Source organism: Dipodomys spectabilis, unplaced genomic scaffold (genome assembly GCF_019054845.1).
Source record: "Dipodomys spectabilis isolate Male_0828 unplaced genomic scaffold, ASM1905484v1 ptg000001l, whole genome shotgun sequence".
Lineage (NCBI taxonomy): Eukaryota > Metazoa > Chordata > Mammalia > Rodentia > Heteromyidae > Dipodomys > Dipodomys spectabilis.
The window spans coordinates 11,181,672-11,194,701 of record NW_024870678.1 but is presented as its reverse complement, the minus strand read 5'-3'; the positions used below and the strand labels follow the sequence as shown (position 1 = coordinate 11,194,701).

The following is a 13,030-nucleotide window of genomic DNA, read 5'->3' as shown; positions in this document are numbered from 1 at the left end:
TCAGTTGGAATTTGTGTCAGAAAGTATCTCCTTTTCTTTGTATTCCTAGTTAAAATTTATTTTTCATCTGTTTACCAAAAAGTACAATAATTTGGAGATAGTAACACTAAATATTGGAAATATTCCTAGAGTCAAGAATTCATTATTCTTTAATTTTGCACTATATTTCAAATCCATTTTATTATAATTCTTTATTGGGAAATTACAATGTTGTCCTGTTTATTTGTATACTGTGAAGCTAAATGATCAACAAAATATCTTGGATAAAAACAATTGTACCACTCTTTAAATTTAAATCACATAAGCTGACGATTAATATATACTTGTGTTAAGAGGGAGTGTATGAACAATATATAATGTTAAAAATAAGGGACTGTTCTAGCTCACTGATTTCATGTAACTTTCAAAGTTAAACGTCATTTTTTTTAACATTTAAAAATGTATACTTTATTAAGTAAAAAATACATAAACAACTTGGTAAGCTTGTGGAGAAGCTGACCAAGATACATAAATTAGGAGATACAAGTATTCATCTATATTTTCTATATTTCATTTTCTCAGAATATTTATTAAGGTTGTTTAATATACAATTTTGTACTTGTCATTTTGGAAGTCCTTTATTATTAAGATAATTCTTTGATGATAAACAGCAGCCTCAGTGATTATTCTGGACCTCCACATTGAATAAATTCCATTTCTTCTTGAGATATAAGTTTCCTTCTGTACTTCTGAGGTAATGTTTTTAATATTGCTGCAGTGTCTGGTGGACCCTGATGCATCACGTCTGGTGATTTACTTCCTTTAGCATGCTGGGAGACCAAAGAAGAGTGAGGTGGGAGCCCTGCAGACCTCAAAGCTTCTGATGCACTGAGTTTAGGATTGTCTCTTCTGTTAGGGAATCTTATTAGTGGAGTATGTGGCTTGACTACCTGAACGACCCAGCTGGCAGACGCCATCTTGCTGCCCATCATGACCCCGGGAAGGGGCAGCTTCCGGGGCGCGAGCGAGCTGAGCCGCACTGCTGCTCCCCCAAGTGGTCCGCTTAAACGTCATTTTTAAAAAAATCATTCCTCCAGAGAGTTGTGTGATTTTCATGTATTTTTAACACAAGATTTTTCAGTCAGTGTCATATAGAAAAATAAGTATTAATAGCTTAAAAAGGGAAAATAATCACTAACTCAAATCCAAAAGGGATATTGAAGAAAATTAATGGAGATAAGTGAAAAAAGACTGGGGTCTCACAAATAAAAAAATATGGAGTAGAAATGTTTTCATGTGTCTGTATATATTTATGTCCTGAGATACTATCATGCACAAAATTAGTTATATTCTATTTTACTCCTCATAAAAAAATGTCTTAGCAAGATTATGTGTGCTGAATTAAATATCTCCAAACATTGGCACAATGAAATGATTTACTTACACCTGCTTCTGTGTGAACAGTAAGTTTTGTTATCAAGAAACAGCCATTGAAAATATTATGAGTCATGTCTATGCTAATTTTTGATATGACAAGCACAAATATATCTTGGCTAATTTATTTTTTCAAGGGAGTACACTGTGAATTTGTTGAAACAGCCCAGGAAGAGGACTATAACTCCAGTCAGCCTGACTTTTTTTTCATCAAAGTCTGTTCTGAAAAAGCATCAAAAATGTTTTTCTTTCATTCATTATCCTTTTCCTTTCTTTTCCTTGCCTTGCCATCTGTGTATTTCAGTCACATTGGCAGAGTTGAGCCATTTTGGTCTTTCTAGGAAGGAGGCTAGACGGATCTGTTTTATGGTCAAACCTAAGTAATCAATAGTTCAATGTTATGTTATGTTATATTTTATTTTATTTTATTTTTGTTGGTCATGGGGCTTGAACTCTGGGCCTGGGAGCTGTCCCTCAGCTCTTCAGCTCAAGGCAAGTGCTCTACTGCTTGGGCCACAGCACCACTTCCAGTTTTCTAATGGTTTATTGGAGATAAGAGTCTCACGGACTTTCCTGCCTGGGCTGGCTTTGAACCGTGATCCTCAGATCTCAGACTCCTGAGTGGCTAGGATTACAGGCGTGAGCCACCAGCACCCGGCTTATGTTTTATTTTAATGTAAAGTTTTTAGTTTTCCTGGTTGTTTATATAAATAAAAATGTGAAATGAATAAGTATGGTAAGAGATGCTTCATCCAAACCAACTACCTTTCTTTCAAAAATAATAGGAATTTAGATTCTGTCTTAGTCTGCCTATGCTTTCATTATAAAGTAATGAACCACAGAAGTGTATTTTCTTCCATCACAGTACAGAAGCTAGAAGTTTAAGATCACCAAGAAGGTCAGATTGTATGAGGTCCTGTTCCTTCTCATACTGCCTACTGTGTCTGGTCTTGTAAGAACATTTGTCATATTGGATCAAGGACCCATCCTATTGTCCCAACCTCAGTTAGTGTATTTTTTAGAGGCAGCCATATTGGCAGTGAGGACTTGACTCTGAAGGCAAACAAATGAGTTTGGAGGCAACACAAACATTCAGTCCATAACAGGGCCTGCTGCACTGAGACAGAATAATACAAGCAAAGTATTAGAAAATGCTTTCAAATCTTCCTGTGCCCTCAGTAATGAAGCTCCTAGACATAGCACAACAGTGTTCACTTTCATCCCATGTTCTGTTGACTAAAGATGAGAAAAGGCCTCCAAAGAGAGAAAATGGACGAATGGAAAAAGAGACTCATACACAATTAATGGAGACTAGGCATAGGGAACAACAAAACCAGAACTGAGCATTGTGTAGGTGGTCTAGTTTCCTATGAGCAACAATCCTCCCTTCCTCCATCCCCAATAATTTCCAGTCTACTCAGAGATTAAACTGCAAATTGTTGCTTATTCTTTGCTCAGGCTGTTCCAAGTTTAAATTTCTGTCAAAGCTGCCAAAGTCAGCCAAAGTGTGAACAGGCTAAATCAGCACTGTCACTTCCCAGGGTCCGTGTTGTGAAGAATTAGCCTTAATGAGGAATGACTTTGTGAGGAAGGAATCCAGATGGATGAGGAGACAGCTCATGAGCACTTGCCTTGAGAGGAAGCTTCATGCAGAGCTGTGTTTAAAGTCGAATTTTTTTGAAAGTTAAGTAGGGCACAGACTATAAAGTGTAAGAGGGCAGAAGGTCCTTGACATTTCCTGACAGAAGATTTCATTTAATCTAAATGGTAACAACTTGTCATTGATGCAATTTCAGGAAAAAGAATAATTGGGCCAAAACAATGAGCATAAAAAAATATAATTATGACTAGCATTACGGAAAAGAATTGTAGACAAGAAATGGCCAGATGAGGGGAACTTCAAAAGCTAATTATGTGAAGGGAAGAGCAGTATAATGAGTGCTTTACTGATCATAGAAGAAAGGGAAAACAAGATATGTGAAACAAAAATAAGAGATTTAACAACTAGAAGGTCATTTAAAATCAAATTACTAAATGCTAAACAAGTGAAAGTATCAATAATAAATATAAAATCAGGCAGGAGAGGCTTCAGGAAGAAAAAGGTGGAAATATGAGAATTTTCCATGGGATTGAGGTTTAAAGGGAAGCTTTAGAAAGCAGAACACACTGCAAAAAGCAGTTTCATATGGAGCACACAAATTCTATATCATATTAGTATAGTTACTAGAAGTTGGCTTTTAAAAATATAGAAACCAATTTTCTTTTTTTTTCATATCTCCTCACACACATTGTTTCATATTAAGTCAAAGTATTAGTTTTGTAGATTCACAGATCTACTGTAATTTCCTCCTTTTAGAACCAATTATTATCAACTACAGATCAATAGCTATCTCAGACTGTAGAAATTAATTCAGAAATTGTTTTCCTACCTATAATCTTAACACTCTAAGAACTTTAAGTTTTGTTAGCAGTTTACTTTTGAATGTTAATATCAAAGACTAGAATATTAACAAATGAAGGTCGTTGTGGTAACTTTTCCCTTTTAAAAGAGTAAATCGCTGTAGGTACTAACGGCTTTGTACATACCTATTTGGTCACAGATTTTTCACTGGAGTCTGTCTCCACACTGTAACAGGGTCCTCTTCACCCTAATTATCACTCAGTCATGCTAAAGCAGCCCTAGGATATTTTTCTCTAAGCAAAACACTATTATGCAACTAGGCCAAAGATATTTCGATTTGAATGTAATCTGCCTTCCCTGCTGGAACTAAACTTTGTCTAGGATAAGTCTGGAAAGCTTGTAATACTAATAAATTAAAATCTCAGAAGTGTCCTGAGAGTGAAGCTTTTTATTTATAAGAACAAGAGAGTCTGGTGATGATGAATATCTTGTTGTTTTTGTTTTTCTCTATGCTAACTCTCTGCATACTTTGTCATAAACATTCTCCAATGTGCTTACCCTCCTAATAAATTATTCCTTCCAGTGTTTATATAAATGGAAGATTTTTTCTTCCAGGTTGTTTTACTCAGTGTATTGTTTTCTTATCTTCTTTTTAAAATTTTTTTTCAATTATTATCTTTAAAGAGTTGTAACCGAAGAGTTTATGAATACAATGTATCTTTATCAATGCCACCCCTTGAATATCTTCTTTTTGTTAGTAAATGTGGTAGTCTTTCTTTCTCTATCTGGTAGTCTTTCTTTCCCTAATCTAGTAATGGAAATTTATATTCTTTTCTCATTTTTTTTAGCTACTTACACTAACTGGGCTGTGGATATTCTTTTCTTTGATAAAGAATTAGGACTGGGTTTGGTACACAGTATGGCACATATAACTATAACAAAAATAGCCTGCCAAATGTTTTCCAAATCAAGTGTTCCAATTAAACACAGATTTACAATGAATATTTTCATTGAAATAATTAGCAATTTATGACTGAATTTCACATGTCTTGGGGTTGTAATGTTTACTTTCCTAGTAACTAATAATGTTGAACTTCCTTTTTATATGTTTGTCAGCAATATATTTTTCATTGGCAAAATATTTGTGCAAGAATTTGGGTCCCTTTTAAATTGGATGTTTTAATATTGCTAAGTTTTAAATAGTCTTCGCATAATCTAGGTGTATATCCCTTACTGGATTTTAAACTATTTCCTTCTAGTTTGTGAATTATGTTTTCATCTTCTCAACATATCCTTTAAAGGAAAAAAAAAGATTATTATTTTTGGTAATACCTCTATTGCCAAATTATGTAATTTTTTTTCTTTTAATATTCATGCCATTTAATTCTATGTAAGAAAACTTTCCCAACTGTAAATTAAAAGTTAAAATCTCCTATATATATTTCCAAGAATTTTTAATAGAGGCCAGTGCCCTATTATGAACACAGCCAAGGTCTATGCTACACTAATGATTATGTTTTTATATGCTGTGTTATGTTTTATTTATTTCTTTTTAATGTGCATATTTAATGGTCAAGATAAATACTCAACATCAGTCACAAGTCAAGGGCAGTTAAAAATTAACTTAAAATTATTTATTCCACTGAACTAAATGCTTTCCTCTCTTAGAGTTGGAGGTACAAAAATTAAAATATATTTAATGGCAATAAATTCTATGATCAAGAAATTCACAGAAGCACAGATGGCATAATTAGCATGATTTAATCAAGAAAGCTAAATGTGGATAGCAACAAGCTTATGAAGGGGGTGGGATGAAGACAGCTACACTCCCACAGAACCTGCAGTAGACAAGATGGAAGCATCTTGAAGGAGTAAGAGTCCAGTCAATTCAAAAACTAAAGACAGGAAAATGAGTTTATCTGGAGAAGTCTGCAAAGGACTTTAGACCTATTTACTAAGGACAATGGGAGGTCATTTGAAGTTTAAATTACAGGATATTTTTACTCATTCCTTTTTTTTTTTTACTCATTCCTTTTTTCTTCCATATATCACGTATTATTAAGTGCCTATGATGGATCAGATTGTTCTGCCTAGAAAACAGCAGGAAATATAATGAAACTCTTCTTCTAGTGAGTTTATTTTCTTAAAGATAAGCTGAATTACAGAAATTGTAAACATGTGCTTAAAATGTAAAGAATTCATGAGTATAATTCAAAAGAATAAAATCAATTACAAGGGAGCATCCCTACAATTTACATTTTAAAAGAATCATGTGAGAGCTAATACACATGTATTAAATATAAAATGTGAAAATGATTCAGTAGTTCTAGAATTAATGTTGAGGTTCCCAGCGTTAATAACTGGTGGAGTGGTTGCCAATGGTGGGTGACCACTTACCACATTTTGGGAGAATGAAGGAAAGAATCTTGATGGATAACATGCAAAGGGATGGTTCAGTAAAGAGCAAACAATGGGTTCCCCAAACACAGAAAAGGAGAAATGGACAGTTTTATACTAATGGTTAGAAACATCACCAGCTCACCCTGTGTAACCAATGGAGCAATAAGAATATTAAGATATACAGGCCTACAGCATCACTATCAGTCAATTAAACCTAAAGATAAATACAGAAATCTGCCCAACCACAGAATAATACATGTTGTTCTCAATATGATACAAATGTTTTCCACAAGCAATGACATATCATACCATAAAACAGGTCTTAAGATAAATTCAAAACAATAAAATTATTAAAGAATTGTTTCTTGACTATCTAGAATGAAACTAGAAAATAATGATAGAAAAATTACTCAAAACCTAGTCAAAGTCCAACTAAAAAAATTAGAAAACAATGCTGGGGCCAGTGGCTCAAGCCTGTAATCCTAGCTACTCAGGAGGCTGAGATCTGAAGATCGAGGCTCAAAGACAGCCTGGGCAGGAAAGTTCATGAGACTTCTATCTCCAATAAACCACTAGAAAACCATAAGTGGTGCTGTGGCTCAAGTGCTAGAGTGCTTGTGTTGAGCTGAAAACACAGGGAAAGCATCCAAGCCCAGAGTTCAAGCCCCACAATTAACAAAAATAAAAAAATTAGAAAACAGTGTGAATGCAATAATAAATGCAATATAATACACAAAACTTGTAGGATGAAGTGAAATCAGTACTCAAAGGGGAATTTATATCTACAAATGCCTACATTAAAGAATGCCTCAAATAAATACACTAGTTCACTTTAAGGAATAAGCCAAAAAGAGATCAAACTAGACCAAGAATCAGCAGAAAGAAAAACTTTACAATTTAGGCAGGGAGGGAAGGAAGGGAGTGTAGTTGTGGAGGTGGGAGAGAAGGGAGGGTAGGGGAAAAACAAAGGAGGAGGTAACAATGCTTGATAGGAAATGTACTCATGACCTTGCTCATGTAACTGTAACCCCTCTGTAGAGTATTTTTACAATAAAAAATGTATTAAAAAAGAAATGATGTTTAAAACAGAAATAAATCAAATAACAAATACCAAAGTAAGCACCAGCTTCATAAATAACTACAAAATAAATAAAAAGGAAGTATTAACTTGATAGAGAAAAATGTTGAGGTCTGTATCCAAAATGAATCAAGTAGCTAAGGGAAAGATTATCCACTTAACTTGCAGCATTTTATTCACATGAAGTAGGTATCACAAAATGAAAATCATGGAAAAAGAAATACATTTATTTTAAAAATGAAATTGGTTTATAATAAGCAGTATTTATATAAACTGGTATTATCTTATTGGAATGAAGACAAAGACAAATATTAATTGAAAAGATCAGGAAAAATATGAGTCTTACACCTACAAAAAAACCAGAAGAATTGTGGAAGAAAAGAAGATAGACCAATTTACATATTTGTTTAATAGGAATGGTGGCAATGAAATTGTTTTATTGAAAGAGAAAGAAACTGAGTAAATTAATGTTGTTTTCAAGAATATAGGCTTCAATAACAAAATGTCACAAACCAGGTGAAACATAAACAATAAATATGTAGACTGAAGTGCAACTTATTTGTTATCCAGTCTTCAAACTGACATTGGAAAAATGACTTAGCAAAAGATTAAAAGTGAAAAATTATTTTAATAACTTTTAAATAAGTAGAAGAAGAAACATATCACTATCCTTGTGTCCAGGTGACCAGACAATGCTCAACATGGTAAGAACTATAATATGTCAAATGCTTCAAGGCTTGGAATGCTAATCAGGAAACTCAATATTTCCCTTCTTCAAATTGGAGACAATTAACAAGTGAACCAGGCATCTCGGAGAAACCATGTTTCATGATTGTTTCATACTGTTTTTGAAAACATAGTCAATGAAGTACTTTAGAAAATGAACCCAAAAACAATGAATACTAAAATTAATGAAATCTTAGAATTGGTATCATCAGATACCAATTACATGATGTACAACTGGAAAAGAGAAAGGAATTAGAAGTGATTGTGCAGTTTAAAAATATATTCACAACTAGAAGAAATAAATTTAAGAGCATTTATATCAAAATCCTTCATCATATATACACAAAAAAGGAAAAGCACTAAAATAAACATGTAAGTATACAAATATTGTGGGGAAAGCACTACCAAACCTTTTGATAAATTGCTTACATGTAATTTCTCAACTTTGGCTCTTCCATTACTCGATCACTATTGACATCTAATTGCTTTTTGGTTGCAAAATCCAAATGTGCATTTCTCATAGGTTGTTTTACGAAATCTCTCAGCTAACTGCATCCTCTTTTTTTTGTTTTGTTTTGTTAAGAGCCCTGTATTTTTTATTGCTATTTTGCCACACCTTGTAATTCTTTCTACTTCTCTATTACATCTGCATATGCTTGTTTTCTCATTTTATGTAACCTAAACATTGAACTCAATTCAGTTCTTAGTCCTTTCTCTTATCACACAACAAACTATGGCCAGTCCTTCCACAACTTACATTTCATTTTCATACAGGTGGAATGGCAGACTTCCAACACTAGCCTAATACGTAGATCATTGTTAGTCTTCCCGCCTCATCCCACCCCTCCACATCCACCTGAGAAATTATCTAAAAGGAGGAAAGATTTATTTTGGCTCATGGTTCTAATGTTTTCATTTAGACCCTTAATTCCAACATTTTTAATTATATTTTTTATTGTAAAAATACTGTATAGAGGGGGTACGTTACATAGACTCAAACGTTTTGAGCCCATGGAAAAGCAAAACATCCTGGTGGGAATACAGCAGGATACAAAGCTACTAATCAGAAGCAGCCAGGAGGAAGAGAGAGACTGGAAGTGACCAAAGTTCCAATATTCCATTCAAAGGCACACCTCCCCAACAACATGCTTCCTCTACCTAAGCACCAGCTGGTAAAGTTTCCAACATCTCCCAATTGAGACCAAGCCTAATACAGCTGTGTCTTCAAGAGATTATGATATTTAAGATCCAAAACATAACACTGTTCTAGAATTTCAGACAACTCCACCTGAATACTCTGTATTTCCCGAATGCCACATTTTACATGTGAAATTTATAATCTTTCCAAACCTGTGTATCAAATGATGGCTCTAGTACCAAATTACATTTGCAAATCAGTGTTCTTAGTATATTTGATTTATTATTTGCTCATATCTTATATATCGTGGTCTTTCCGTACACGCACTTCTCATTTATTCATTTTTATTTTTACATCTTGATTTTTAGATATGCCTATACTATATTTTTTTAATGTAGATTATTGGTTTGTGTTCCAATTTTTTTCTAACCTTCTTTTTGGATCATGCTTAATTCTTTTCCCATAAGCAGTAAGCTCTAGCTTTTAATGTACTAATTTCATTCTGTTATCCTCCTACTTAAAACATTTCAATGATTCATCATCTCTCCTTAGAACAAAGGCTAAACTTAAAATAGCTGCTAAGAATGTCTGTTTCTTACTTTTGCACTTCAGCTTTAATGCTCAACAAATCCCTTCAAGTCAGCCATGCAGCCACCCTAGTCTCTTTCAGTCCTTGAAACTGCCATATAATTTCCCCTGTCTTTGAGCAAGCTGATTCCTGGGTTTCTAATACTCTCCCATATATACTGGCTTGACAGTTATTCTCATTCATTTTTAGGTCTCATTTAAAATTCTAGTTCATTGACTACATAAAGCTGCACTAAGCTTCCCTCTTAGCATGTGTGCAGCACATCCCACTTTCCCTGACTACCTGTATTATAATTACAGCTCCTGATAAGTTGAAAACTTAAATGCTAAGAGTTGTGTCCCCTTTATTCCCCTTTGTTCATTCCTGTCTGTCCAGTGCCACATCAGACGTAGTGCTTATTAAGTATCCAACTTTTCTGCCAGCTTCATAGACATAATTCTGCAATATAAAATTCATATATACAGTAATCTGTCATTTTATTTGTTCTCAAAAACTGTATCATCCTACTTTCTAGGCACTGTGTCAACCACACTTATTCTTATTCTTAAATGCTTCAGACTAGACATTGTCCACTCACATTTTTCATGTACTTTCCATTTTTTTTCCCTTTCTAGTAGATACCTATGCAGCAGGATATAAACTGTTTAAATTCTCTGGTTAACTAAAAATATCTACTCTTGAGTCTCTGCTTGCCTAACAAAAATGCCTAGGCTAGAAACCATAACATGGCTTGGCTTTGCCACCAAGAAAACCAAGATTTTTTGTGAGGCATAATAACCCTTAAGTCTTACTGATGCTTTATTGTAAATGTCTTATGCTCTTGACTCCATAAAGTAGACAGAATTTCCAAGAATTAGTTGAACAGATGTTAAATCTGTTGGAGATGCTAAATCAATAGATTTACTACTTTCACCTACCTATCCTGTATAATAGTTTAAAGAATATTCCTCCAATGTTCTCAGCTATCTGAACTTCAGGATATTTTTGGAAATAATGAGCTCATCCTGGATTAGGGTAGATACAAATACAGTGACCAGTACTTTTATATATGGGGAAAGTTTGAACAAAAATTGCAAACATGGGAATGTAAAAAACATAAGAGAATATTATGCAATGGTAGATTGAATGTTGCATCTACAAGCTATGAAATGCCAAGGATTTCTGTTCGCTGATGATCTGAAGAGATAAGAAAATACAGGTTGACCCATGAGATGTACAAGGTACCATGTTGAAAACAAACTTTGCAATGTGGCGAGGTGTACAAGATGTGCAAGATATCATGTTGAAAATGAACTTTGTTACTTTGCAATGCGGGGGAATTGGGAAGGTGGAGAGGGAAGGGATGGTAGGGGAAAAACAAAGGAGGAGGTAACAATGCTCGATAGGAAATGTTCTCATTACCTTACTCTTGTGACTGTTATCCCTCTGTACACTATTTTTCCAATACAAACATTTTAAAAAGAAAGAAAATACCTTTAGTGTTTTCAGAAAGGATAGACTGCTATTGATATCTTGATTTCAGCCATCTACCTTCCACATTATGAGAAAAGAGATTTGTATTGTTATAAGTCATCTGTGTTTTTGGAACTTTGTAAGACAGTCCAACAAAACTAATACCCTCTGGAACTTAGGGAGAACATTTTTCACAGTATTTGGCTACATCTTCCAAGTCTAATTAGATAACCATTTACAAATTCCTGGTTTTTTGTTTTTTGTGTTTTTTTTTTTTTTTGCCGGTCCTGGGACTTGAATTTGGGGCCTGGGTGCTGTCCCTGAGCCTCTCCGTGCTCAAAGCTATTGCTCTACCACAAATATCAGTATTATTTATTATGTCATTTATTCACAGTGATAGTTTATTTTGATTTTATCTAATCATGGAATATTAATCAAGTTCCATTTGGGGTAGCCTATCATCAACCAAGCTTTTGTGATCAGAATTACACGAAGAGAGGAACTCTCGCTCTTCTCTTGTAGGGTTTTTTGTCTTGACAGTGGCTTGGAAATCATAGGAAACAATACACAGAAACAGAAAGTTCATCTGCACAGTGGCTGGTGCTGCCTATTCAGTCTCTGTGGCAATAATCATAATTCAGGAGTTACACGTGGTGAGATAGTGTGTCATGAAAAACTCCCCAGCAAAGAAGGCCCATATTGTCAAATAAGGCCTGTAAGTCCAGTTGCTGTAAGACCTCAAGAGTCTGCCAAGACACATATATTTATTTCATTTACATTGTCTATTTGGAGGCCCACTGGATATGTTTGGTTTTAAGATCACGTTATCCTAAATTCTTTGCTTTTGGATTTTATGTATTTCTCTTTCTAGTAAAAGTATATTTATTTTATATGTATTCATAGGCCCATGGCCTCACAAAGCCTAACAAATTTAATGTCACAAACCGAAGAAAAATGAATTTACTCCATTTACATCTATGGAGATTGTGAGTTACTTTAATTTGCATTTAAAATAGAAGACAGAAAATTCCCAGCAGAATAAAAACTGCTTAGTTTTGCTACTTTGAGACAAGAGGCTGACTTTGTTTTGTTTCTTTCACAATATTTTTCCTCCTGAAAGTCAGATTTTGTGAGGGAGAAAAAAAAATCTCTCAATGATATTTTGATTTGGAGACACAAAGCTGAAAAACACAAAAGTTTGTTGAGAACAAGGGCATTATTTGACAGAGTAAAAAGGTCACTGTTCATGCTTTGTACTCTTCTACACACAGAGACCTCAGGAGGACACTACAGGAAAATCCTGTCATAAGGAACAGTGCTAGCACTCACTCCTTGATCAGAGCTGTAACTGTAATCATCATAATTACTCTGCTAAATCTAATGAAAAAGCATACTGGAATCTATACTTGAAACACTCACAGGAAAGTAGAATATTTCTTCTGTTCTGTTAGTCATTAGTCTCTGTGATGTGGGAGTAAATGTCAATTCTTTTCATGCCACGGATCTTCTAAGATAATAGAAAAAAAAATCCAGACACAGCAATTACAGAGATGGGCAAATGAGAGAGGAAACAAGTCTGTCTGATGAAGAGAGATTTCAGGGAAGATGATATTATAATGCAAATGCTATGTTGTTTGGCTGTTTTGTTGAAAGCAGAAACTACTTTCTTGCTGTTGTCAATGGAAGGCAAATACTGATAGTGGTGTGCTGGACAGCTCCCAAGCTCTTCTCCCCTCAGCAGAAATCATCCAGAGAGCAGGTAATGAATCTGACACTCCTGGGTTCCTGCAGAAGACAGCGCATGTCAGTCCAGGCATATCTAGGGAAAGATGA

General features: G+C 34.4%; 1 protein-coding gene across 1 annotated transcript; it reads right to left on the bottom strand.

Annotated features, from left to right (window-relative positions):
• Positions 1-439: 439 nt before the first annotated feature.
• LOC122120601 (28S ribosomal protein S36, mitochondrial-like) lies at positions 440-1,018 on the bottom strand. Its single transcript, XM_042694870.1, has one exon. The coding sequence runs from the start codon at positions 969-971 to the stop codon at positions 663-665; it is 309 nt and encodes a 102-aa protein (XP_042550804.1). The 5' UTR covers positions 972-1,018; the 3' UTR covers positions 440-662.
• Between the last annotated feature and the right edge of the window lie 12,012 nt (positions 1,019-13,030).

Excerpts from the sequence above, each read along its gene's own strand:
- LOC122120601 (XM_042694870.1), bottom strand. The coding sequence starts at position 971 with ATGATGGGCAGCAAGATGGCGTCTGCCAGCTGGGTCGTTCAGGTAGTC.